This window comes from Vitis riparia, chromosome 11 (genome assembly GCF_004353265.1).
Source record: "Vitis riparia cultivar Riparia Gloire de Montpellier isolate 1030 chromosome 11, EGFV_Vit.rip_1.0, whole genome shotgun sequence".
In the NCBI taxonomy this organism is placed as follows: domain Eukaryota; kingdom Viridiplantae; phylum Streptophyta; class Magnoliopsida; order Vitales; family Vitaceae; genus Vitis; species Vitis riparia.
In genome coordinates, this window is record NC_048441.1 from 18,944,974 (window position 1) to 18,972,687 (window position 27,714).

The 27,714-nt window shown below is 34.0% G+C and overlaps 3 protein-coding genes and 1 pseudogene across 3 annotated transcripts; 1 reads left to right on the forward strand and 3 right to left on the reverse strand.

Annotated features, from left to right (window-relative positions):
* Positions 1 to 872: 872 nt before the first annotated feature.
* On the forward strand, positions 873 to 3,079 carry LOC117924469 (serine/threonine-protein kinase RIPK). Its single transcript, XM_034843082.1, has 5 exons — positions 873 to 1,416; positions 1,510 to 1,645; positions 1,944 to 2,080; positions 2,174 to 2,297; positions 2,383 to 3,079. The coding sequence occupies exons 1-5, from the start codon at positions 1,030 to 1,032 to the stop codon at positions 2,925 to 2,927; spliced, it is 1,329 nt and encodes a 442-aa protein (XP_034698973.1). The 5' UTR covers positions 873 to 1,029; the 3' UTR covers positions 2,928 to 3,079.
* Positions 3,080 to 3,191: 112 nt separating this feature from the next.
* Positions 3,192 to 5,008, reverse strand: LOC117924468 (trimethyltridecatetraene synthase-like). Its single transcript, XM_034843081.1, has 2 exons — positions 4,103 to 5,008; positions 3,192 to 4,002 (listed from the first exon to the last, which is right to left on the reverse strand). Exons 1-2 carry the CDS (start codon positions 5,006 to 5,008, stop codon positions 3,379 to 3,381), a joined length of 1,530 nt encoding a protein of 509 aa, XP_034698972.1. The 3' UTR covers positions 3,192 to 3,378.
* A 2,905-nt stretch (positions 5,009 to 7,913) lies between these two features.
* LOC117924686 (trimethyltridecatetraene synthase-like) lies at positions 7,914 to 9,763 on the reverse strand. Its single transcript, XM_034843390.1, has 2 exons — positions 8,835 to 9,763; positions 7,914 to 8,732 (listed from the first exon to the last, which is right to left on the reverse strand). The coding sequence occupies exons 1-2, from the start codon at positions 9,738 to 9,740 to the stop codon at positions 8,109 to 8,111; spliced, it is 1,530 nt and encodes a 509-aa protein (XP_034699281.1). The 5' UTR covers positions 9,741 to 9,763; the 3' UTR covers positions 7,914 to 8,108.
* Positions 9,764 to 24,090: 14,327 nt separating this feature from the next.
* Positions 24,091 to 26,496, reverse strand: LOC117924889 (annotated as a pseudogene).
* Between the last annotated feature and the right edge of the window lie 1,218 nt (positions 26,497 to 27,714).

A 27,714-nucleotide genomic window follows, 5' to 3' on the forward strand; every position in this document is an offset into this window, starting at 1 on the left:
TTAATATAATATGAAAAAGTGCTTTTCCATATATATAAAATAATTTATTTTTAATTTGTCCCATTGGCTTTTGACCAACAAATCTAATTTCTTATTTTATAAAATAAAAATAAAAAGTAAATTCAAAATTTCAAAGAATTGGATACAAAGAAAGTTAAGATATGTCATGTTTTTAGATTATTAGGCGATGATTTTTTTAATATAATAATGAAAAGATGATTTTTGATATCATGTCAACAATGTATCATATCGAAATACATTAAAGAATTGTGAAATGTTATGTTAAAAAGTCTCGTTATTTTATAACTTACAAATATTTTTATAAATTGTATTCAAGTTTCATTATTCTACATTTTAATTTTATTTTTTTATTTTTATCTCATCATAATTGAAGGGTCATGAATCAAAATACATTGTCTTGACTTTTGGTTATTACTACTTATAAAGGGCGCACACACACACACTTGTTCCCTTATGGTATAAAGAAAATAAAAGGCCAACAATAATAATTAATAATTATTATTCGATAAAGACTTTTTGTTCATCTCCAATCGAATCCTTCAAAGCGTGTTGAATATAAAAGGCCCTTTGGAAAGTTTCCAAACACACCCAAAAACCAGGTCTCTATTTGTCTACCAACAAAAAGTCAAAGACTCTCAAGGTCAATAACGTCATTTTAAAAACCAAAAAAAGGAAAGAGAGAAAAAGAAAATCTACGCACCACTTTCATTATCATCATGTAAATAGAAATGTTGAAGATTTCATGCTGCGTGGAGGAAGAAATTAAAATAAATAAATAAATACAAAAAATAAAAGAAACGAGTTGGAAACCTCTTCTCAGTGTGCGCCTTGTATAGAGTCTAGAGAGCAGGTGGTGATTTGAATATTCCCCCACCCCTTCTCCATATTTAGATCATTGAACCCATTCCCATTTCCATCAGCCCATTTTCTTTGTTCCTGAGATAGTTTTTGATTGAGAAAAAGGCGAGAGGAGGTTGGGTGGTGGTATAGAAAATATACAGGAGAGAGATGGCAGTGAAGAAGATCACGTGGAGATCGGTTTTCCCGGCATGTTACGGGTCGGAAAAGATGGCGTCCAAGCGGAGGAAGGCGGCAGTGGCGGCGAAGCAGACCTCGTTTCAGAGGATTTCGATATCGGATTTGAGTAATCCGGGGTCGACGCTGTCTGAGGATCTGTCCACCTCTCTGATGGGGTCAAACCTTCATGTGTTCACGCTGGCTGAGCTGAAGGTGATCTGCCAGAACTTCTCCTCCAACAACTTCATCGGAGAAGGCGGGTTCGGCCCCGTCCACAAGGGCTTCATTGATGACAAGCTCCGCCCTGGTTTGAAGGCTCAGCCCGTGGCTGTCAAGCTTTTGGATTTGGAAGGCTTGCAGGGCCATCGAGAATGGCTGGTGAGTTCAAGTTCGTTCTTTTTCTTTTCCAGTACTGAATTTTCCTTAATGGGTTGGTGATGAAATGGTGTTTTTTCCTTCCTTTGATTGCAGACAGAAGTGATTTTTCTCGGGCAACTGAGGCACCCGCATCTTGTCAAGCTGATCGGGTATTGTTGCGAGGACGAGCACAGGCTCCTGGTATACGAATACATGCCGCGAGGAAGCTTGGAGAATCAGCTCTTCAGAAGTATGCTCTCCATTTTTCCACCACCATTTTCGTTTTTCTAGATTGGAAAATTCTATATCTGGTTTCCAAAATGTCATAGTCTTTGATATTTATTTAGTTCTCATTGCATATGAAAGTGTATAACAGTAGAAATAATCTTAGCTGTTGAATTTTTCTTGCTCAAATGGGGGGTTTGGTATGCGTGGTTGGGGAAGAAGAATTCTTTGCTTTTTGTCTTAATTTCTTCCGTTGGGAAATCGTTTTCTCCTTTTTCAAACACTCAAATGGAGGAATAAATGTGAACGCTCATCTGCTGCAGGGTACTCTGTTTCTCTTCCATGGTCCACAAGAATGAAAATTGCACTTGGGGCTGCAAAGGGTTTAGCTTTCCTCCATGAAGCGGAGAAACCTGTTATATATCGAGATTTTAAGGCTTCAAACATCTTGTTGGACTCTGTAAGCTTCTGCTCCCCCCTTGTTTGAGAGTACTTTCAGCATTGTTGTTGGCTTTCTTTGTGATCAATGACCTTATGGTGATACTATTTTCAGGATCATACTCCCAAATTATCAGATTTTGGTCTAGCCAAGGACGGCCCTGAAGGTGATGACACACATGTTTCAACCCGAGTAATGGGGACACAAGGGTATGCTGCTCCAGAGTACATTATGACAGGTAATTCAGTAAGGTTTAATCCAATCTAGATTGAATGTAAAAGGGCATATTACTTTGGAGTACTAATAAGTTTGCTTGTTTTCAGGGCATTTGACAGCAATGAGCGATGTTTACAGCTTTGGAGTGGTGCTCTTAGAGCTACTAACTGGGAGAAGATCAGTGGACAAGACCCGGCCTAACAGGGAGCAGAACCTAGCAGAGTGGGCTAGGCCACAACTGAACGATTCCAGGAAGCTTGCCCGCATAATGGATCCAAGACTTGAAGGTCAATACTCAGAAGCAGGGGCTCAGAGCGCTGCTGCATTGGCTTACCAGTGCCTGAGCCACAGGCCAAAGCATAGGCCAACAATGAGCACTGTGGTTAAGACCCTGGAGCCTCTCCAGGACTACAATGAAATTCCAGTTGGGACCTTTGTTTACACTGTCCCAAGCGAAAATGACTTGCCTAAGGAGGAGACCAAGGAAGGAGGAGAAGCACAGAAGGAACCCAAAAAAGAAAGTTCCCATCAAGGCCATAGGCATAGGATCAGATCGCCAAAATCCCCAACCATTTATTCAGAAACCGCTCTACGCCAGAACCTCAGAAACAGTCCAAACTCTCCCCTGCATCCCAGGAACAGGGGAAGTTAGACTGACTGGTAGAACTGTAGATCATACTGTAAATAGAGATTTGTTGAGGATTTATCTTGATTTCATAGTGTCACATATTAGGCATGAAGTGTATGAATATTTATGAGAAGAACACGTTGGTAATTCGAATCAATTCTTTCAAATTCGCCTCATTTTTCTTTGATTAACGATGAGGCATCTGACTGACTCATGGCTGCCTGCCCCAAATGAGAAAAGAAGATGAAGTCCTATAAAATGAGATCATTAGTGACATATACACCATTGTCATAATTGAAAGTTTGGCATTATGTGTATCCTTTCACAACATCAGTAACCTCATTTTTCAAAGGTCTGTTATCAATGGAGGAAGCCACTGCATTCATGGATATAGAACAGGAGAAATACAATTAACAGTTTAAAAACATCCCACACAACTGAAAACTATCAAGAAAACATAGGTCGAAAGGCACAACTAATACAGATGACTTGGGAGTCTAGGCTCCATGACAGCAACAAGTGGGACCTTCCTTGGAGTTGTAAGGCCAAACACTTCCTCCATGTTCAGCTCTTCTGTCTTCATATCCCCAGGCAATTTCCAGTGGAATCCATGCAACATGTTAGACAAGCTTGATTGAATCATCTTTAGGCCAAGCCTGTATCCAGCACACATCCTCCGCCCTGAACCAAATGGCAGTAGCTCAAAGTTTTGCCCGTTCACATCAATTGCCTTCCCTAGGAACCTCTCTGGGCGAAATTCCTCCGGTGCATCCCATATGTTGGGGTTCCTCCCTATGCTCCATGCGTTTACTAGGACTTGGGTTCCTCTGCGAATATCATAGCCAGCTACATTGCAATCATGAAGAGCCAGGTGAGGTGCTAGCAGGACAGCGACAGGGTGTAGCCTCATTGTCTCCTTCACAATTGCATCTATGTAAGGAAGTTGGGGGATGTCTTTCTCTTCCACCCATCTGTCTCTCCCTATGACTCTATCCAGCTCTTCAGTTGCCTTCTTAGCTATGCTTGGCTGCCTCAAGATCTCAGACATTGCCCATTCCATAGTAGTAGCTGAGGTATCTGTACCACCAGCAAGCAGGTCCTGACCATGAAACAACAAAACAAGCAAAATTATCATGAGATTTCAATAGAATATACTAATTTGAATGGCTGGATATGTTCATAACTCATATAACACTAACCAGGGTAAGCCCTTTGACCCCATCAGTACCGAGCTTAACCTCAAGATCAGGATCATCAGCCAATCTCAGAAGCATATCCAGCATATCCTTAGCCACAAAGTCCTCTGCTTCTCTTCTGGCCCTGTGTTTCTCAATCACATGATCAAAAAGCCTATCAAATTTATCACGCAAGGCCTTCATCCTCTTCACATACCCTTGCAAGTCCAAGAATGCAATCCAAGGTATCCAATCCCCAATATTCAACACACCATTAAGCAAGAACAACTCATCCAGCATCTCCTGGAACTCTTCCACCGTCACTATTGACCTCCCGGATTCAGACTCATTGAAGTACTTCTCCCCCAGTACAATTCTGCTTATAACGCTGAGAGTAACGCGAGAGAGATGGTCTTTAAGCATGACTGGCTTTCCTGACAACGCATAGAGGCGGGAGACGAAAGCCCGCCTTTCTTCGACCCGAATATATTCACAAGACTCGAGCCTTTTCCAGCTGAACAGCTCTGTGTGGTAGATTTTACGCCCCTGGCGCCAGCATGGACCGTAAGGTGCCCAGGTGATGTTGGAGTAGTTATAAGCAGTGTACTTGCCAGCAGCAGTCTGAGGCCTAGAGGCAAAGAGGTGATCATTTGTCTTTAAGAACTGCCTTGCCATTTCTGGAGACGAGGCCACTACAACTGGGAAGGACCCGAATTGAAGCTGCATTATTTGTCCATATTTTTGGGACAGTTTGTGGAGGGACAGGTGGGGGAGATGGCCAACGAGGTTTAGGTTGCCGATGATCCGCCATGGTTTGGGGCCTGGTGGAAGGTTTTGCTTGTGGGCTGGCCGGAAACTGAAAAGTTTTGAGAGAAGGGCTGCTGCAGCTAGCCACACCAGGGCCAAAACTACACAAGAAGGAGCCTCCATTGGTGGTGATGGTGGTGGTGTAAGTTTGAGGAAGGGGGGACTATTTATAAGCAAATAAGATGGTGGAAATCACATATTAGTCCCAACTCTCATGTAAATCGTATTTGTTAATATTAATCGACCATAACTTAAACGCTTAAAGATTAAAAAACAATGGTGCCTTTTTCACTTCAGAAATAGACGTACACCCACCACCTTCCAAAATATATTATCATTCTTTACTGATACGACTGGTTTTAATAATGGATCTTCCAGGGTCCACCAAAATGACACAAAAGCATGGAGAAAACGTTTGTAAATTTATCACAAAAGAATCAATGGAGATCTATACAGGACTGCAATCTTCAGCCAATGGCCAAAACCCTAACGGATCTTGTATATATAGTTTAATACTTTCGTGTTCTAGTTAATCCTTGCCCCGTTTATCACGTGAGAGTACTGTATGGGAACACCATCATCCATGCCTGATCATATCTACATCTTGTTTGCCCTTCCAAGAAATTTTTGTATAAAGAAGTTGCAGAACAGCCATATGAATAAGTATTTTAATAATTGAATTCTTGCTCGTTTGATTCGATCTCAGTCTACAGTTTTCTAGGAGAGTTCAACAAGGAGGCTAAAATATAATATAACATTAAATCTTTTGAGAGATATATATATATTTTTTTTTAAAAATTGGCACTTTCAATTTAAATATAAAATAATATAATACACTTGCATTATTGGTTGGCATTCAAAATAATTTTATAAATAAATATTTTACTTTGATTCATTTATAATAACACTCTATCCAAATAGTGAGACTTACATAAGGTAATTAGCCTCAATTTATTCCTTTTAATGATGGAGGGAACATTTTTAATATATGGTGTACCAAGGCTAATAACATCCTTACTGGTTAGGGTTATACTACATTACTACCCTCATCAAAGGTAGTGAAGATCAACAATTTATCCGCCACCAATAACCAAAGTTTCAAAGTCATTATATATAATAAATTGAGAACTAAAATCCACTCACATAATAATCAATAAATCATATGATATTTTTAATTTATTTCAAAAACCAAAGAACAAATCATATCACATTTTAGAAGAATATTATTAATTGATCCACTTTAGAAAATTTAAATTTTTTAATACTTTAATTACAAATTGATAAGAAATTACAAAATGACTTATTGCACTATTAACTCTTATATAATAAAAGTCACTCGAATTTTTAAAGCACGTGACCACGGTGAACTTAGTTCACACCTAGCATAACATAGTTCAAAAAATTTTGATGCGCTATTTATCTAAAATTATTATTCAGCATTCTTAATACTCTTGCATTAATATTATTGGCCCTAATATTCTTGTTAATACTTTGAATCCTAAATTTTTGTACAAGTAATGTTATTTTAATATGGAGGCAATTCCCAATTTGTATACAACTCCATTACCAAATATGTTAATAATATACCTTTTTCAATTATTTACCTAAACTAAAACTCTCAAAAATCTAATTGTGTGTATATTTAATTATATTATTATCCCCAAAATTTATTCCTCCTCTCCACCATGCCTCTTTATTTTCCTTTTATTTGTCTGTCGTTTCAACCATTCAACACCCAAACACGCAACAAGCCATATTAACCATTTAGCTAATTGCCGCTTTTATGTACTCTTTTCAATTCAATACGAATCTCGTCTAAATATTTGTACATATTCCTAATTTTTTTTATTTGAAATAAAATCTATAAACACCTAAACTTTTCGTACCAAAATTCTTTAAAGGCTTTTATTTATTATTTTTGATTAAATATAAACATCGTCTAAACATTTATACATATCCCTAATTTTTCGATTTTAAATAAAATTTATCAACACCTAAACTCTTCCATTCAAAGTTTTCTAGAGACTTTACCTAAATTCTTTGTTATATTACAAATATCAATTTATGAGGAGTCTGCATGTAATGGATAGTAGGTCATATACTCAAGCTTTGTATCATTGTAATTTCATAGGATACTAGAGTGTAGTTAACTCTTTTTAATGGAATAGAATGTTGAGTTTAACTTCAGAATTGGATTTTGAAAAGCCAGTATTTTGAAAGTAGTTGAGTGTAGGAAGCCAGAATTGAGTTTTGAGTGTAGTTGAGTCAACTTTAGAAGTGGCCCTCACTTGAGCTCCTGTTTCATGGTGACACTTGCTTTAAGGATATTGTGGGTAGATAAGTCATAAGTGTACAATAAATGTATTATGGTAAAAATGTAATATTATACTAAATCTTATAAACTTACTTTCTGAATTAGGTTAATTAATTTATTTAAGCATATTAGAGTTAATTAATTAATTAGGATCTTAAGTGGGTTGGACCAAGTGACCAAACTCAATTTAGTCTCAAGTCACTTCGGCCCACATGACATTCTTGTTGGGGTCTTTGCGTGCACGGTCCCAAGCAAAAATGACTTGCATAAGGAGGAGACAAAGGAAGAAGGAGAAGCACAGAAGAAACCCAAAAAAAGAAAGTTCCCGTCGAGGCCATAGGCATAGGATGAGATCACCAAAATCCCCAACCACTTATTCAAAACCACTCTACACCAGAACCTCATAAACAATCCAAACTCTCCCTACATCCCAGAAGCAGGGAAGGGTAGAAAAGTGGGTAGAACTATAGATCATATTATGAATAGAGATTTGCTGAGGGTTGTCTTGTATTTCATAGTGGGTCACATTTTAGGCATAAAGTGTATGAATACTTATGAGGAGAACATTTTAGCTATCTGAATCAATTCTTTCAAATTCGCCTCATTTTCTTTGATTAACAATGAAGCAACTGACTGATTCATGGCTGCCTCCCCCACATGAGAAAAGAAAATGAAGTCCTAAGAAATGAGATCATTAGTGACATATACACCATCGACACAATTGAAAAGTTTGGCATTAGGTGTATCTTTCTTTTGTTAACATCCGTAACCTCATTTTTGTAAGGTTTGTTATCAATTGAGCAAGCCACTAATGCATTCATGGATAGAGAACAGGAGAAATAGAATTAACAGACTAAAACCATTTCACACAACTGAATAATATTACGAAAACATAGGTCTAAGGCACGACTAGTAAAGATGGTTTGGGAGTCTAGGCTCCATGACAGCAACAAGCGGGACCTTCCTTGGAGTCGTCAGTCCAAAAACTTCCTCCATGTTCAGCTCTTCTGTCTTCATATCCCAAGGCAATTTCCAGTGGAATCCATGCAACATGTTAGCCAAGCTCGATTGAATCATCTTTAGGCCAAGGCTGTATCCAGGGCACATCCTCCGCCCTGAACCAAATGGCAGCAGCTCAAAGCTTTGTCCCTTCACATCAATTGCCTTCCCTAGGAACCTCTCTGGTCGAAATTCCTCGGGTGCATCCCATATGTTGGGGTCCCTCCCTATGCTCCATGTGTTTACTAGGACTCGGGTTCCTCTGCGAATATCATAGCCAGCTACATTGCAATCTTGAAGAGCCAGGTGAGGTGCCAGCAGGACAACAATAGGGTGTAGCCTCATTGTCTCCTTCACAATTGCATCTATGTAAGGAAGTTGGGGAATGTCTTTCTCCTCCACCCATCTATCTCTCCCTATAACTCTATCCAGCTCTTCAGTTGCCTTTTTAGCTATGTTTGGCTGCCTCAAGACCTCGGACATCGCCCATTCCAGAGTAGTAGCTGAGGTATCTGTACCACCAGCTATTAGGTCCTGACCATGAAACAACAAAACAAGCAAAATTATCATGAGGTTTCAATAGAACAGGCCTAATTTGAATGGTTGGATATGTTCATGAACTCATATAACACTAACCTGTGTAAGCCCTTTGATCCCATCAGTAGTGAGCTTAACCTCAACATCAGGATCATCAGCCAATCTCAGAAGCGTATCCACCATGTCCTTAGCCACAAAGTCCTCTGCTTCTCTTCTGGCCCTGTGTTTCTCAAGCACATGATCATAAAACCTATCAAATTTATCGCGCAAAGCCTTCATCCTCTTTACATACCCCTGCAAGTCCAAGAATGCAATCCACGGTATCCAATCCCCAATATTCAACACACCATTAAGCAAGAACAACTCACCCAGCATCTTCTGACACTCTTCCACCGTCAACATCGACCTCCCGGATTCGAACTCACTGAAGTACTTCTCCCCCAGTACAATTCTGCTTATAACGCTGAGAGTAACGCGAGAGAGATGTTCTTTAAGCATGACTGGCTTTCCTGACAATGCGTAGAGGCGGGAGATGAAAGCCTGCCTTTCTTCAACCCGAATGTACTCATAAGACGCGAGCCTTTTCGAGCTGAACAGCTCTGTGAGGAAGATTTTACGCCCTTGGCGCCAGTATGGACCGTAAGGAGCCCAGGTGATGTTGGAGTAGTTATAAGTAATGTACTTGCCGGCAGCAGTGTGAGGCCTGGAGGCAAAGAGGTGATCGTTTGTCTTTAAGAACTGCTTTGCCATTTCTGAAGATGAGGCCACTACAACTGGGAAAGACCCAAATCGAAGCTCCATTATTTGTCCATATTTTTGGGACAGTTTGTGGAGGGACCGGTGGGGGAGATGGCCAATGAGGTTTAGGTTGCCGATGATCGGCCATGGTGTGGGACCAGGTGGAAGGTTTTGCTTGTGGGGTGGCCGGAAACTGAAAACTTTTGAGAGAAGGGCTACTGAGGCTAGCCATGCTAGGGCCAAAACAACCCAAGAAGGAGCCTCCATTAATGGTGGTGAAAGTTTGAGGAACGGGGGACTATCTATATGCAAATAAACTGGTGGAAAGCATATATAAAACTCATGTGAATCACATTTTGGTAGTACTATTCAACCATTTACAAGAGTTTAAATATTTTATTAAACACTTAAAACATCATGTTTGATTGGAAGGGAAAAAGAAAGTAAAGAAAAAAAATGGAAGGAAATAAAAAATAAAAATATGTTTAATATTAATAAATTATTTTTATACGTTATTTTAATTTAAATTTTTTTTTTCTAATAAGATTAAATAATTTGAAAATATATACTTTTTTAATTATATTTGATTTTTTTCCTATTTTATATAGAATAATTAATATGAGAAGATAATTTTTTAAAAAATAAAAAATTGCTTTCCTTCTTTGTTTCGAGGAAATAAGCATAAGGTAAAAGCTAAAAATAAAAATAAAAAAGGTGTATCACTCAGAAAAGGCAAGCACCTTCCAATTTAAGATATCATTCACTCACCAAAACCCAATAAAAATGTCTTACTTAAATGGCTGGATCTTCCAATGTCCACCAAGATGACACAAAAGCAGAGAGAAAACATTTATAAATTTAACACAGAAGAATCTGTCATTGGATCCATGGAGGAGAACTGCAACCTTCTCAACTAATGGCCAAGGCTAATATTGGATATTATAGTTTAATACTTTCGTGTTTGGCTTTTTTACTTAAATTTAAATGGAATTTTATTTAACTTAATACTATTAAATATTAAATTATTTATTATTTATTATTTTTTTATTATTAAATATTTTTGTTTTTTCTATTCAATAAAAAAAATCTAAAAACAAATCATAAAAAATTTGAAAGTAAATTACATTGGGTATTAAGTTAAAAAACTAAATACTACCTTAGTCTCCTTCAATTGGGGGATATTTCTTGATGTTATTACTACAAGAATGCTCATTAATCCTTGCCCTGTTTATCATGTGAAAGTGCATGGGAACACCATGCTTTTATCCATGCCTGATCATATGTATCTCCTCTTGGCCCTCCCATGAAACTTTTTATATAAAGATGATGCATAAACAGAAGTTGCACAACACCTAAATGAATTGAGTGCTTCAATAATTGAGCTACTTGCTCATTCATGGGGCCTCAGTCTGCAATTTTCTTGGACATATCTCCTAACAAGGAAACAACTTTTGTGGCAGTGATTTGAGAGTGGGACTTCGGCCAAGCCCACCCAATAGAAAGTCTCCAACGCAAAAGCTAAAGGTACCAGACTCATTTCACATGTCTGAGCTTAATACATGAATTATCTTGACCAATAAATTCAAAACTAATTAAAATAGCTCAACAATAACATTTAAATAAAAAATTGTAGAAGTTATAAATGACATTAGTCTTTAAGTCAATAATCCTAAATAATCAATTCCACAGTTGCTTCTAATCAAAATATCATTTCTATCCCGATCCTTTTACATCAATATCACTTGTTCTTGGAATAATAAATAAGGTCATTTTGATAACTCAATAAAGAAAAATAAAGAGAATTAAGTATAATAAAAAATTAAATCTTTTGAGATATCATTATATATATAGGAATGAGCATCTATTAACTTTATACCAGGTAATACAGAGAATACAAGTGTTATCAGGAATGATTAGGTATAAAGTGTCTATAGATGGCTTTTTAAATCTACCGTCAAATCCTATAACTCACCCCTGGATGGACGATGGAAACTACCAAATTGAAGTATGATAGGGGTAGAGGGAATTTCCGATGGAGTTATGTAATACATAGAGATCGGAAAAAACAAAAAATTGACACTTTCAATTTAAATATAAAACAATATTATACCTTTCACATTATCGATTCGTATTTAAAAAATTTTCATAAACAAACATTTTACTTCAATCTATTGGAAAAAATTGACCTAGCACCCAACACCTCTTTCCAAGCTCTTCTGATGCACTACTTTGGTGTCTTTGGGCTTGCAAGAAGTACTGTTTGGAATATGTTTAGCTTTTCAGAAAATCATGGGCAACGTGCTTCTTTGTCCTCACATTAAGGGTGGACCTTCTTTTATCCTCATCACCATCTCAATAATCAAGTTGCATAAAATAAAACTGCTTCATCTCATGTGCAATCTCAATAATAATTGAACCCAGCCCATGTCCGCCTTGTCTCTATATTTTTTATGGTTCAAGACTATTCCCTCTATAGAAGATATTTTTTAGTGCATGAATTGTTGGCTTATGGTCATATTTTGTTATCCGTAACTTTCAATATTTAAGGAAAATTGCACAAACATGCATAATGAAAACTTTACACTTGCATCACTTATAATTTCAAACTCTAATCCCAACTTATGTCAAACATTTTTCTTTTTTTATTGACTTGTGGTAGGATTTTGTGAAACTCAACTTCAATGGAGACAAAATTTTATCTTCCTAACATATTATAAATAGTATGCCATTTTTTATTGTATAAATATGTTTTAAAATTATATGGACATTATAAATGACATTAAAATTGATCTTAATATTGATACGAGATTTCAATTGCACTCAAGTTGTTTGTTTTTTAATATTTCATTTCTATTAAGTATTAAAAAGTAAATAAAAACTAATATGTTATTTTTAACTTTCAGAAAAATCAAATATTTTATTATTTTCTATGCAATAAAAAAGTTTAAGAAATAAATAATTTAAAATCTAAAAGCAATTTGCTTTCAACAAAAAGTTAAAAAAACAAGCGTCAACTAAGTCTAAATGAATGCATTAAAAGTGTATGAAAATCAATTTAATCTTAAATACACGCAAGAGATTCATCTTACAAAATTTCTTAGACCTTATAAATCTTTAAGGATTCATCCTTTGGTGTCCTTCAAATCTCTTTTTAGACAATCTTTAGCTTTCTTTTGATCTATTCGAAAAATTGACCCAGCACCCAACACCTCTTTCCAAGCTCTTCTGATGCACAACTTTGGTGTCTTTGGGCTTGCAAGAAGTACTGTTTGGAATATGTTCAGCTTTTCGGAAAATCATGGGCAACGCGCTTCTTTGTCCTGACATTAAGGGTGGACCTTCTTTTATCTCCATCACCATCTCAATAATCAAGTTGCATAGAATAAAACTGTTTCATCCCATGTGCCATCTCAATAATAATTGAACCCAGCCCATGTCCGCCCTGTGTCTATATTTTTTCTGGTTCAAGACTATTCCCTCTATAGAAGATATGTTTTAGTGCATGAATTGTTGGCTTATGGTCATATTTTGTTATTCGTAACTTTCAAGATTTAAGGAAAATTGCACAAACATGCATAATGAAAACTTTACACTTGCATCACTTATAATTTCAAACTCTAATCCCAACTTATGTCAAACATTTTTCTTTTTTTATTGACTTGTGGTAGGATTTTGTGAAACTCAACTTCTATGGAGAAAATTTTTATCTTCCTAACATATTATAAATAGTATGCCATTTTTTATTGTATAAATATGTTTTAAAATTATATGGACATTATAAATGCCATTAAAATTGATCTTAATATTGATACGGGATTTCAATTGCACTCAAGTTGTTTGTTTTTTAATATTTCATTTCTATTAAGTATTAAAAAGTAAATAAAAACTAATATGTTATTTTTAACTTTCAGAAAAAATCAAATATTTTATTATTTTCTATTCAATAAAAAAATTTAAGAAATAAATAATTTAAAATCTAAAAGCAATTTGCTTTCAACAAAAAGTTAAAAAACAAGCGTCAACTAAGTAAAAATGAATGCATTAAAAGTGTATGAAAATCAATTTAATCTTAAATACACGCAAGAGATTCATCTTACAAAATTTCTTAGACCTTATAAACCTTTAAGGATTCATCCTTTGGTGTCCTACAAATCTTTTTTTAGACAATCTTTAGCTTTCTTTTGATCTATTCGAAAAATTGACCTAACACCTAAAACCTCTTTCCAAGCTCTTCTGATGCACTACTTTGGTGTCTTTGGGCTTGCAAGATGTACTGTTTGGAATATGTTTAGCTTTTCAGAAAATCATGGGCAACGTGCTTCTTTGTCCTCACATTAATGGTGGATCTTCTTTTATCCTCATCACCATCTCAATAATCAAGTTGCATAGAATAAAACTGCTTCATCCCATGTGTCATCTCAATAATAATTGAACCCAGCCCATGTCGGCCCTGTCTCTATATTTTTTATGGTTCAAGATTATTCCCTCTATAGAAGATATTTTTTAGTGCATGAATTGTTGGCTTATGGTCATATTTTGTTATCCGTAACTTTCAAGATTTAAGGAAAATTGCACAAACATGCATAATGAAAACTTTACACTTGCATCACTTATAATTTCAAACTCTAATCCAACCTTATGTCAAACAATTTTCTTTTTTTATTGACTTGTGGTAGGATTTTGTGAAACTCAACTTCTATGGAGAAAAATTTTATCTTCCTAACATATTATAAATAGTATGCCATTTTTTATTGTATAAATATGTTTTAAAATTATATGGACATTATAAATGACATTAAAACTGATCTTAATATTGATACGGGATTTCAATTGCACTCAAGTTGTTTGTTTTTTAATATTTCATTTCTATTAAGTATTAAAAAGTAAATAACAACTAATATACTATTTTTAACTTTCAGAAAAAAATCAAATATTTTATTATTTTCTCTGCAATAAAAAAGTTTAAGAAATAAATAATTTAAAATCTAAAAGCAATTTGCTTTCAACAAAAAGTTAAAAAAACAAGCGTCAACTAAGTATAAATGAATGCATTAAAAGTGTATGAAAATCAATGTAATCTTAAATACACGCAAGAGATTCATCTTACAAAATTTCTTAGACCTTATAAATCTTTAAGGATTCATCCTTTGGTGTCCTTCAAATCTTTTTTTAGACAATCTTTAGCTTTCTTTTGATCTATTCGAAAAATTGACCCAGCACCCAACACCTCTTTCCAAGCTCTTCTGATGCACAACTTTGGTGTCTTTGGGCTTGCAAGAAGTACTGTTTGGAATATGTTCAGCTTTTCGGAAAATCATGGGCAACGCGCTTCTTTGTCCAGACATTAAGGGTGGACATTCTTTTATCTCCATCACCATCTCAATAATCAAGTTCCATAGAATAAAACTGCTTCCTCCCATGTGCCATCTCAATAATAATTGAACCCAGCCCATGTCCGCCCTGTCTCTATATTTTTTCTGGTTCAAGACTATTCCCTCTATAGAAGATATTTTTTAGTGCATGAATTGTTGGCTTATGGTCATATTTTGTTATTCGTAACTTTCAAGATTTAAGGAAAATTGCACAAACATGCATAATGAAAACTTTACACTTGCATCACTTATAATTTCAAACTCTAATCCCAACTTATGTCAAACATTTTTCTTTTTTTATTGACTTGTGGTAGGATTTTGTGAAACTCAACTTCTATGGAGAAAATTTTTATCTTCCTAACATATTATAAATAGTATGCCATTTTTTATTGTATAAATATGTTTTAAAATTATATGGACATTATAAATGACATTAAAATTGATCTTAATATTGATACGGGATTTCAATTGCACTCAAGTTATTTGTTTTTTAATATTTCATTTCTATTAAGTATTAAAAAGTGAATAAACACTAATTTGTTATTTTTAACTTTCAGAAAAAATCAAATATTTTATTATTTTATATTCAATAAAAAAATTTAAGAAATAAATAATTTAAAATCTAAAAGCAATTTGCTTTCAACAAAAATTTAAAAAAACAAGCGTCAACTAAGTCTAAATGAATGCATTAAAAGTGTATAAAAATCAATTTAATCTTAAATACACGCAAGAGATTCATCTTACAAAATTTGTTAGACCTTATAAATCTTTAAGGATTCATCCTTTGGTGTCCTTCAAATCTCTTTTTAGACAATCTTTAGCTTTCTTTTGATCTATTCGCAAAATTGACCCAGCACCCAACACCTCTTTCCAAGCTCTTCTGATGCACTACTTTGGTGTATTTGGGCTTGCAAGAAGTATTGTTTGGAATATGTTTAGCTTTTCAGAAAATCATGGGCAACGTGCTTCTTTGTCTGACATTAAGGGTGGACCTTCTTTTATCCCCATCACCATCTCAATAATCAAGTTTCATAGGATAAAACTGTTTCATCCCATGTGCCATCTCAATAATAATTGAACCCAGCCCATGTCCGCCCTGTCTCTATATTTTTTCTGGTTCAAGACTATTCCCTCTATAGAAGATATTTTTTAGTGCATGAATTGTTGGCTTATGGTCATATTTTGTTATTCGTAACTTTCAAGATTTAAGGAAAATTGCACAAACATGCATAATGAAAACTTTACACTTGCATCACTTATAATATCAAACTCTAATCCCAACTTATGTCAAACATTTTTCTTTTTTTATTGACTTGTGGTAAGATTTTGTGAAACTCAACTTCTATGGAGAAAAATTTTATCTTCCTAACATATTATAAATAGTATGCCATTTTTTATTGTATAAATATGTTTTAGTATTATATGGACATTATAAATGACATTAAAATTGATCTTAATATTGATACGGGATTTCAATTGCACTCAAGTTATTTGTTGTTTAATATTTCATTTCTATTAAGTATTAAAAAGTGAATAAAAACTAATTTGTTATTTTTAACTTTCAGAAAAAATCAAATATTTTATTATTTCATATTCAATAAAAAAATTTAAGAAATAAATAATTTAAAATCTAAAAGCAATTTGCTTTCAACAAAAATTTTAAAAAACAAGCGTCAACTAAGTCTAAATGAATGCATTAAAAGTGTATGAAAATCAATTGAATCTTAAATACACGCAAGAGATTCATCTTACAAAATTTGTTAGACCTTATAAATCATTAAGGATTCATCCTTTGGTGTCCTTCAAATATCTTTTTAGACAATCTTTAGCTTTCTTTTGATCTATTCGAAAAATTGACCCAGCACCCAACACCTCTTTCCAAGCTTTTCTGATGCACTACTTTGGTGTATTTGGGCTTGCAAGAAGTATTGTTTGGAATATGTTTAGCTTTTCAGAAAATCATGGGCAACGTGCTTCTTTGTCTGACATTAAGGGTGGACCTTCTTTTATCCCCATCACCATCTCAATAATCAAGTTGCATAGAATAAAACTGCTTCATCCCATGTGCCATCTCAATAATAATTGAACCCAGCCCCTGTCCGCCCTATCTCTATATTTTTTCTGGTTCAAGACTATTCCCTCTATAGAAGATATTTTTTAGTGCATGAATTGTTGGCTTATGGTCATATTTTGTTATTCGTAACTTTCAAGATTTAAGGAAAATTGCACAAACATGCATAATGAAAACTTTACACTTGCATCACTTATAATTTCAAACTCTAATCCCAACTTATGTCAAACATTTTTCTTTTTTTATTGACTTGTGGTAGGATTTTGTGAAACTCAACTTCTATGGAGAAAAATTTTATCTTCCTAACATATTATAAATAGTATGCCATTTTTTATTGTATAAATATGTTTTAGTATTATATGGACATTATAAATGACATTAAAATTGATCTTAATATTGATACGGGATTTCAATTGCACTCAAGTTGTTTGTTTTTTAATATTTCATTTCTATTAAGTATTAAAAAGTGAATAAAAACTAATTTGTTATTTTTAACTTTCAGAAAAAATCAAATATTTTATTATTTTATTTTCAATAAAAAAATTTAAGAAATAAATAATTTAAAATCTAAAAGCAATTTGCTTTCAACAAAAAGTTAAAAAAACAAGCCTCAACTAAGTCTAAATGAATGCATTAAAAATGTATGAAAATCAATTGAATCTTAAATACACGCAAGAGATTCATCTTACAAAATTTCTTAGACCTTATAAATCTTTAAGGATTCATCCTTCGGTGTCCATCAAATCTTTTTTTAGACATTCTTTAGCTTTCTTTTGATCTATTCGAAAAATTGACCCAGCACCCAACACCTCTTTCCAAGCTCTTCTGATGCACTACTTTGGTGTATTTGGGCTTGCAAGAAGTATTGTTTGGAATATGTTTAGCTTTTCAGAAAATCATGGGCAACGTGCTTCTTTGTCTGACATTAAGGGTGGACCTTCTTTTATCCCCATCACCATCTCAATAATCAAGTTGCATAGAATAAAACTGCTTCATCCCATGTGCCATCTCAATAATAATTGAACCCAGCCCATGTCCGCCCTATCTCTATATTTTTTCTGGTTCAAGACTATTCCCTCTATAGAAGATATTTTTTAGTGCATGAATTGTTGGCTTATGGTCATATTTTGTTATTCGTAACTTTCAAGATTTAAGGAAAATTGCACAAACATGCATAATGAAAACTTTACACTTGCATCACTTATAATTTCAAACTCTAATTCCAACTTATGTCAAACATTTTTCTTTTTTATTGACTTGTGGTAGGATTTTGTGAAACTCAACTTCTATGGAGAAAAATTTTATCTTCCTAACATATTATAAATAGTATGCCATTTTTTATTGTATAAATATGTTTTAAAATTATATGGACATTATAAATGACATTAAAATTGATCTTAATATTGATACGGGATTTCAATTGCACTCAAGTTATTTGTTTTTTAATATTTCATTTCTATTAAGTATTAAAAAGTGAATAAAAACTAATTTGTTATTTTTAACTTTCAGAAAAAATCAAATATTTTATTATTTTATATTCAATAAAAAAATTTAAGAAATAAATAATTTAAAATCTAAAAGCAATTTGCTTTCAACAAAAAGTTAAAAAAACAAGCGTCAAGTAAGTCTAAATGAATGCATTAAAAGTGTATGAAAATCAATTTAATCTTAAATACACGCAAGAGATTCATCTTACAAAATTTCTTAAACCTTATAAATCTTTAAGGATTCATCCTTTGGTGTCCTTCAAATCTCTTTTTAGACAATCTTTAGCTTTCTTTTGATCTATTCGAAAAATTGACCCAACACCCAACACCTCTTTCCAAGCTCTTCTGATGCACTACTTTGGTGTATTTGGGCTTGCAAGAAGTACTGTTTGGAATATGTTTAGCTTTTCAGAAAATCATGGGCAACATGCTTCTTTGTCCAGACATTAAGGGTGGACCTTCTTTTATCCCCATCACCATCTCAATAATCAAGTTGCATAGAATAAAACTGCTTCATCCCATGTGCCATCTCAATAATAATTGAACCCAGCCCATGTCCGCCCTGTCTCTATATTTTTTCTGGTTCAAGACTATTCCCTCTATAGAAGATATTTTTTAGTGCATGAATTGTTGGCTTATGGTCATATTTTGTTATTCGCAACTTTCAAGATTTAAGGAAAATTGCACAAACATGCATAATGAAAACTTTACACTTGCATCACTTGTAATTTCAAACTCTAATCCCAACTTATGTTAGACATTTTTCTTTTTTTATTGACTTGTGGTAGGATTTTGTGAAACTCAACTTCTATGGAGAAAATTTTTATCTTCCTAACATATTATAAATAGTATGCCATTTTTTATTGTATAAGTATGTTTTAAAATGATATGGACATTATAAATGACATTAAAATTGATCTTAATATTGATACGGGATTTCAATTGCACTCAAGTTGTTTGTTTTTTAATATTTCATTTCTATTAAGTATTAAAAAGTGAATAAAAACTAATTTGTTATTGTTAACTTTCAGAAAAAATCAAATATTTTATTATTTTATATTCAATAAAAAAATTTAAGAAATAAATAATTTAAAATCTAAAAGCAATTTGCTTTCAACAAAAAGTTAAAAAAACAAGCCTCAACTAAGTCTAAATGAATGCATTAAAAATGTATGAAAATCAATTGAATCTTAAATACACGAAAGAGATTCATCTTACAAAATTTCTTAGACCTTATAAATCTTTAAGGATTCATCCTTCGGTGTCCATCAAATCGTTTTTTAGACATTCTTTAGCTTTCTTTTGATCTATTCGAAAAATTGACCCAGCACCCAACACCTCTTTCCAAGCTCTTCTGATGCACTACTTTGGTGTATTTGGGCTTGCAAGAAGTATTGTTTGGAATATGTTTAGCTTTTCAGAAAATCTTGGGCAACGTGCTTCTTTGTCTGACATTAAGGGTGGACCTTCTTTTATCCCCATCACCATGTCAATAATCAAGTTTCATAGGATAAAACTGTTTCATCCCATGTGCCATCTCAATAATAATTGAACCCAGCCCATGTCCGCCCTGTCTCTATATTTTTTCTGGTTCAAGACTATTCCCTCTATAGAAGATATTTTTTAGTGCATGAATTGTTGGCTTATGGTCATATTTTGTTATTCGTAACTTTCAAGATTTAAGGAAAATTGCACAAACATGCATAATGAAAACTTTACACTTGCATCACTTATAATTTCAAACTCTAATCCCAACTTATGTCAAACATTTTTCTTTTTTTATTGACTTGTGGTAGGATTTTGTGAAACTCAACTTCTATGGAGAAAAATTTTATCTTCCTAACATATTATAAATAGTATGCCATTTTTTATTGTATAAATATGTTTTAGAATTATATGGACATTATAAATGACATTAAAATTGATCTTAATATTGATACGGGATTTCAATTGCACTAAAGTTATTTGTTTTTTAATATTTCATTTCTATTAAGTATTAAAAAGTGAATAAAAACTAATATGTTATTTTTAACTTTAAAAAAAAAATCAAATATTTTATTATTTTATATTCAATAAAAAAATTTAAGAAATAAATAATTTAAAATCTAAAAGCAATTTGCTTTCAACAAAAAGTTAAAAAAACAAGCGTCAAGTAAGTCTAAATGAATGCATTAAAAGTGTATGAAAATCAATTTAATCTTAAATACACGCAAGAGATTCATCTTACAAAATTTCTTAGACCTTATAAATCTTTAAGGATTCATCCTTTGGTGTCCTTCAAATCTTTTTTTAGACAATCTTTAGGTTTCTTTTGATCTATTCGAAAAATTGACCCAGCACCCAACACCTCTTTCCAAGCTCTTCTGATGCACTACTTTGGTGTATTTGGGCTTGCAAGAAGTATTGTTTGGAATATGTTTAGCTTTTAAGAAAATCATTGGCAACGTGCTTCTTTGTCTGACATTAAGGGTGGACCTTCTTTTATCCCCATCACCATCTCAATAATCAAGTTGCATAGAATAAAACTGCTTCATCCATGTGTCATCTCAATAATAATTGAACCCAGCCCCTGTCCGCCCTATCTCTATATTTTTTCTGGTTCAAGACTATTCCCTCTATAGAAGATATTTTTTAGTGCATGAATTGTTGGCTTATGGTCATATTTTGTTATTCGTAACTTTCAAGATTTAAGGAAAATTGCACAAACATGCATAATGAAAACTTTACACTTGCATCACTTATAATTTCAAACTCTAATCCCAACTTATGTCAAACATTTTTCTTTTTTTATTGACTTGTGGTAGGATTTTGTGAAACTCAACTTCTATGGAGAAAATTTTTATCTTCCTAACATATTATAAATAGTATGCCATTTTTTATTGTATAAATATGTTTTAAAATTATATGGACATTATAAATGACATTAAAATTGATCTTAATATTGATACGGGATTTCAATTGCACTAAAGTTATTTGTTTTTTAATATTTCATTTCTATTAAGTATTAAAAAGTGAATAAAAACTAATTTGTTATTTTTAACTTTCAGAAAAAATCAAATATGTTATTATTTTATATTCAATAAAAAAATTTAAGAAATAAATAATTTAAAATCTAAAAGCAATTTGCTTTCAACAAAAAGTTAAAAAAACAAGCGTCAACTAAGTCTAAATGAATGCATTAAAAGTGTATGAAAATCAATTTAATCTTAAATACACGCAAGAGATTCATCTTACAAAATTTCTTAAACCTTATAAATCTTTAAGGATTCATCCTTTGGTGTCCTTCAAATCTTTTTTTTGACAATCTTTAGCTTTCTTTTGATCTATTCGAAAAATTGACCCAGCACCCAACAACTCTTGCCAAGCTCTTCTAATGCACTACTTTGGGGTCTTTAGGCTTGCAAGAAGTACTGTTTGGAATATGTTTAGCTTTTCAGAAAATCATGAGCAACGTGCTTCTTTGTCCTGACATTAAGGTGGACATTCTTTTATCTCCATCACCATCTCAATAATCAAGTTGCATAGAATAAAACTGCTTCATCCCATGTGCCATCTCAATAATAATTGAGCCTAACCCATATCCGCCCTGTCTCTATATTTTTCATGGTTCAAGACTATTCCCTCTATAGAAGATATTTTTTAGTGCATGAATTGTTGGCTTATGGTCATATTTTGTTATTCGTAACTTTCAAGATTTAAGGAAAATTGCACAAACATGCATAATGAAAACTTTACACTTGCATCACTTATAATTTCAAACTCTAATCCCAACTTATGTCAAACATTTTTCTTTTTTTATTGACTTGTGGTAGGATTTTGTGAAACTCGACTTCTATGGAGAAAAATTTTATCTTCCTAACATATTATAAATAGTATGCCATTTTTTATTGTATAAATATGTTTTAGAATTATATGGACATTATAAATGACATTAAAATTGATCTTAATATTGATACGGGATTTCAATTGCACTCAAGTTATTTGTTTTTTAATATTTCATTTCTATTAAGTATTAAAAAGTGAATAAAAACTAATATGTTATTTTTAACTTTAAAAAAAAAATCAAATATTTTATTATTTTATATTCAATAAAAAAATTTAAGAAATAAATAATTTAAAATCTAAAAGCAATTTGCTTTCAACAAAAAGTTAAAAAAACAAGCGTCAACTAAGTCTAAATGAATGCATTAAAAGTGTATGAAAATCAATTTAATCTTAAATACACGCAAGAGATTCATCTTACAAAATTTCTTAGACCTTATAAATCTTTAAGGATTCATCCTTTGGTGTCCTTCAAATCTTTTTTAGACAATCTTTAGGTTTCTTTTGATCTATTCGAAAAATTGACCCAGCACCCAACAACTCTTGCCAAGCTCTTCTAATGCACTACTTTCGTGTCTTTAGGCTTGCAAGAAGTACTGTTTGGAATATGTTTAGCTTTTCAGAAAATCAAGAGCAACGTGCTTCTTTGTCCTGACATTAAGGTGGACCTTCTTTTATCCTCATCACCATCTCAATAATCAAGTTGCATAGAATAAAACTGCTTCATCCCATGTGCCATCTCAATAATAATTGAGCCCAACCCATATCCGCCCTGTCTCTATATTTTTTATGGTTCAAAACTATTCCCTCTATAGAAGATATTTTTTAGTGCATGAATTGTTGGCTTATGGTCATATTTTGTTATCTGTAACTTTCAAGATTTAAGGAAAATTGCACAAACATGCATAATGAAAACTTTACACTTGTATCACTTATAATTTCAAAATCTAATCCCAACTTATGTCAAACATTTTTCTTTTTTTATTTACTTGTGGTAGGATTTTGTGAAACTCAACTTCTATGGAGAGAAATTTTATCTTCCTAACATATTATAAATAGTATGTCATTTTTTATTGTATAAATATGTTTTAAAATTATATGGACATTATAAATGACATTAAAATTGATCTTAATATTGATACGGGATTTGAATTGCACTAAAGTTATTTGTTTTTTAATATTTCATTTCTATTAAGTATTAAAAAGTGAATAAAAACTAATATGTTATTTTTAACTTTCAGAAAAAATCAAATATTTTATTATTTTCTATTCAATAAAAAAATTTAAGAAATAAATAATAAGTTAACAAAAAGTGAAGAAATAAACAATTTGAAATCTGAAAGCAATTTGCTTTCAGTAAAAAGTTAAAAAAACAAATGTCACCTAAATCTAAATGAATGGATTGAAAGTGTTTGAAAGTCAGTTTAATCCTAAATACATGCAAGAGATTCATCTTACAAAATTTCTTAAACCTTATAATCTTTAAGGATTCATCTTTTCGTGTCCTTCAAATCTTTTTTTAGACAATCTTTATCTTTCTTTTGAAATTTTCAATAAAACTTGAAACTTTTCTTAATTCAAACCTTAGTACACTTCATCTTATTTTGTTATCATCAAAACATATTTAGAAAACCCTTCTGTGGCTAACAATCTATGATCTTATATCATGTATTAGTTTCATTGATAGGCTAATAATAGAAGGAATCTTGTTAATGATGATTTTCTTTCGTGTTCCTTCTAATTCCTAACAACACGAATTCCCATGTTAGCTATAAAATGGGTATCATGCTGACTATAAAATGGGGATGATACTGTTACCTGTGGCGAGTTCTAATTCATCCACTTCAGCATTATTGTTGGCTTTGTTTATGATCGCTGACCTTTTGTCGATACCTTTTTCAGGATTATACTCCCAAATTATAAGATTTTGGTTTAGCAAAAGACGGCCCTGAAGGCGATGACACGCATGTTTCAACCCGAGTCATGGGGACACAAGGGTAAGCTGCTCCAGAGTACATTATCACAGGAAATTCAGTAAGGTTTAATCCAATCTAGATTGAATGTTAAGGGCATATTCCTTTGGAGTACAAATAAGAAGTTTGCTTGTTTGCAGGGCATTTGACAGCAATGAGCGATGTTTACAGCTTTGGAGTGGTGCTCTTGAAGCTACTAACTGGGAGAAGATCAATGGACAAGACCAGGCCTAACAGGGAGAAGAACCTAGCAGAATGGGCTAGGCCTCAACTGAACGATTCCAGGAAGCTCACCAGAATAATGGATCCAAGAGTTGAAGGCCAATACTCAGAAGCAGGGGCTCAAAAGGCTGCTGCATTGGCTTACTAGTGCATGAGCTACATGCCAAAGCATAGACCAACAATGAGCACTGTGGTTAAGACCCTGGAGCCTCTCCAGGACTACCAAGATATTCCTATTGGGCCCTTTATGTACACAGTCCAAAGTGAAAATGACTTGCATAAGGAGGAGATGAAGGAAGGAGGAGAAGCACAGAAGGAACCGAAAAAAGAAAGTTCCCATCAAGGCCATAGGCTTCAGATCAGGTCACCAAAATCCCAAACCATTTATTCAGAAACCGCTTTACGCCAGAACCTCAGTAAAACCACTGCACAAACTTGAATAAGATTAAGAAAACATAGGTCTAAGGCACGACTACTAAAGATGACTTGGAAGTCTAGGCTCCATGACAGCAACAAGCGGGACCTTCCTCCATGTTCAGTTCTTCTGTCTTCATATCCCAAGGCAATTTCCAGTGGAATCCATGCAGCATGTTAGCCAAGCTTGATCGAATCATCTTTAGGCCAAGCCTGTATCCAGCACACATCCTCCGCCTTGAACCAAATGGCAGCAGCTCAAGTTTTGCCCCTTCACATCAATTGCCTTCCCTAGGAACCTCTCTGGTCGAAATTCCTCCGGTGCATCCCATATGTTGGGGTCCTATGCTCCATGCGTTTACAAGGACTTGGGTTCCTCTGCGAATATCACAGCCAGCTACATTGCAATCATGAAGAGCCAGGTGAGGTGCTACCAGGACAGTTAGTGACAGGGTGTAGCCTCATTGTCTCCTTCACAATTGCATCTATGTTAAGGAAGTTGGGGGATGTCTTTCTCTTCCCCCCATCTATCTCTCCCTGTGACTCTATCCAGCTCTTCAGTTGCCTTCTTAGCTGTGCTTGGCTACCTCAAGATCTCAGACATCGCCCATTCCATAGTAGTAGCTGAGCTATCTGTACCACCAGCAATCAGGTCCTGACCATGAAACAACAAAACAAGCAAAATTATCATGAGATTTCAATAGAATAGGCCTAATTTGAATGGCTGGATATGTTCATAACTCATATAACACTAACCAGGGTAAGCCCTTTGACCCCATCAGTACCGAGCTTAACCTCAAGATCAGGATCATCGACCAATCTCAGAAGCATATCCACCATATCCTTAGCCACAAGGTCCTCTGCTTCTCAACTGGCCCTGTGTTTCTCAAGCACATGATCATAAAACCTATCAAATTTATGGCGCAAAGCCTTCATCCTCTTCACATACCCCTGCAAGTCCAAGAATGCAATCCGCGGTATCCAATCCCCAATATTCAACACACCATTAAGCAAGAACAACCCATCCAGCATCTCTTGGAACTCTTCCACCGTCACTATTGACCTCCCGGATTCAGACTCATTGAATACTTCTCCCGCAGTACAATTCTGCTTATAACGCCGAGAGTAACGCGAGAGAGATGGTCTTTAAGCATGACTGGCTTTCCTGACAACGCATAGAGGTGAGAGATGAAAGCCCACCTTCCTTCGACCCCAATATATACATAAGACTCGAGCTTTTTCCAGTTGAACAGCTCTGTGTGGTAGATTTTACTCTCCTGACGCCAATATGGACCGAAAGGTGCCCAGATGATGTTGGAATAGTTATAAGCAGTGTACTTGCCAGCACCAGTCTGAGGCCTAGAGGCAAAGAGGTGATAATTTGTCTTTAAGAACTGCCTTGCCATTTCTGAAGACAAGGCCACTACCATTGGGATAGACCCGAATTGAAGCTTGCATTATTTGTCCATATTTTTGGGACACTTTGTGGAGGGACCGGTGGGGGAGATGGCCAATGAGGTTTAGGTTGCTGATGATCAGCCCTGGTTTGGGTCCTGGTGGAAGGTTTTGCTTGTGGGGTGGCCAGAAACTGAAAAGTTTTGAGAGAAGGACTGCAGCAGCTAGCCACACCATGGCCAAAACAACCCAAGAAGGAGCCTCCATTGGTGGTGGTGGAAGTTTGAGGAATGGGAGACTATTTATAAGCAAATAAGCTTGTGGAAATCACATATTAGTCTCAACTCTCATGTGAATCATATTTGATAGTACTGTTCAACCATAACCTAAACGCTTAAAGCTTAAAAAACAATGGTGTATCTTTCACTTCAGAAACTGTCCCTAAAAACAAAAATTGTCGTTAAGATTCTCTCTAAATTGTATAGTTGAGTGGTAACAACGCTTGGCGTTGTCTATGGAATTGGGATAGAAAAAACCCATTATTTGCCATGATTTCAGAAGAAAAATCATGTGATGTATGGTGACTAGAAGACGGATTGACATAACTTGAAAAAAGTAGGATGAACAGGAAGTGGAGCATTGAAAGTATATCGTGACACTTTTATAGCTACGGAAGTCCTTTGATAGGAAAATGAAAGCTTGAGAGTAATAACGGTCACCCGCACTCCATAGTTTGTGTTGGGATTGAACTCCTAAAAGTAAGACATGATGTATTAAAGTCACACTTAATTGTCATTTTGCTATCCGTTTCATGTATTAATATTAATTTGAACATTCAACTTATAGCTCTTATATTGCACATGACTTTGGTGCATTAAGAGTTGTACAAAGGATACAAATTATAGGTTTCTTGTAAATAGATAAGTTATCTATAGTTAATTCATGGGTTTGGGTAATCCAATAAAAACTGTAATGTACTACCTCTTAATTGGAGGGATGACGTGTCTTGATTGTCAGAACGAATTTCTCATAATAAGCACATTAGTGTATGCAATGTACACTAGACTAAACATACTATGAATCATGACATAAGGTTATCAATTGTCATGATTCAATAAGCTACTATATTGCATGGACTTTCAATCTTGAAGGAATATTGAGTTTGTATTGAAATCAATAGGAGGTTTTGACTAATAGATGAGACGCTAAAGTAGTCATATATCTCTAAGGATTGAGTCACTATTGATGGAGGCTAGTGACAATAAGTATTCTTAATAGATGCACCATGATATCTCATCGAATTAAGACAATATATCATCTTGGGTAATTCAAATGACATGTGATCATGAAATATGTGGCCGCAATAATTCCTTTAGTGAAATTTGGCATATACTCCTTAGAGTTAGAGTGTATCAGTTGATTACATAATAAATGAGATCTCTAATTTAAATATTGGAGAGATAATCTTGATAAGTGATAGTATTA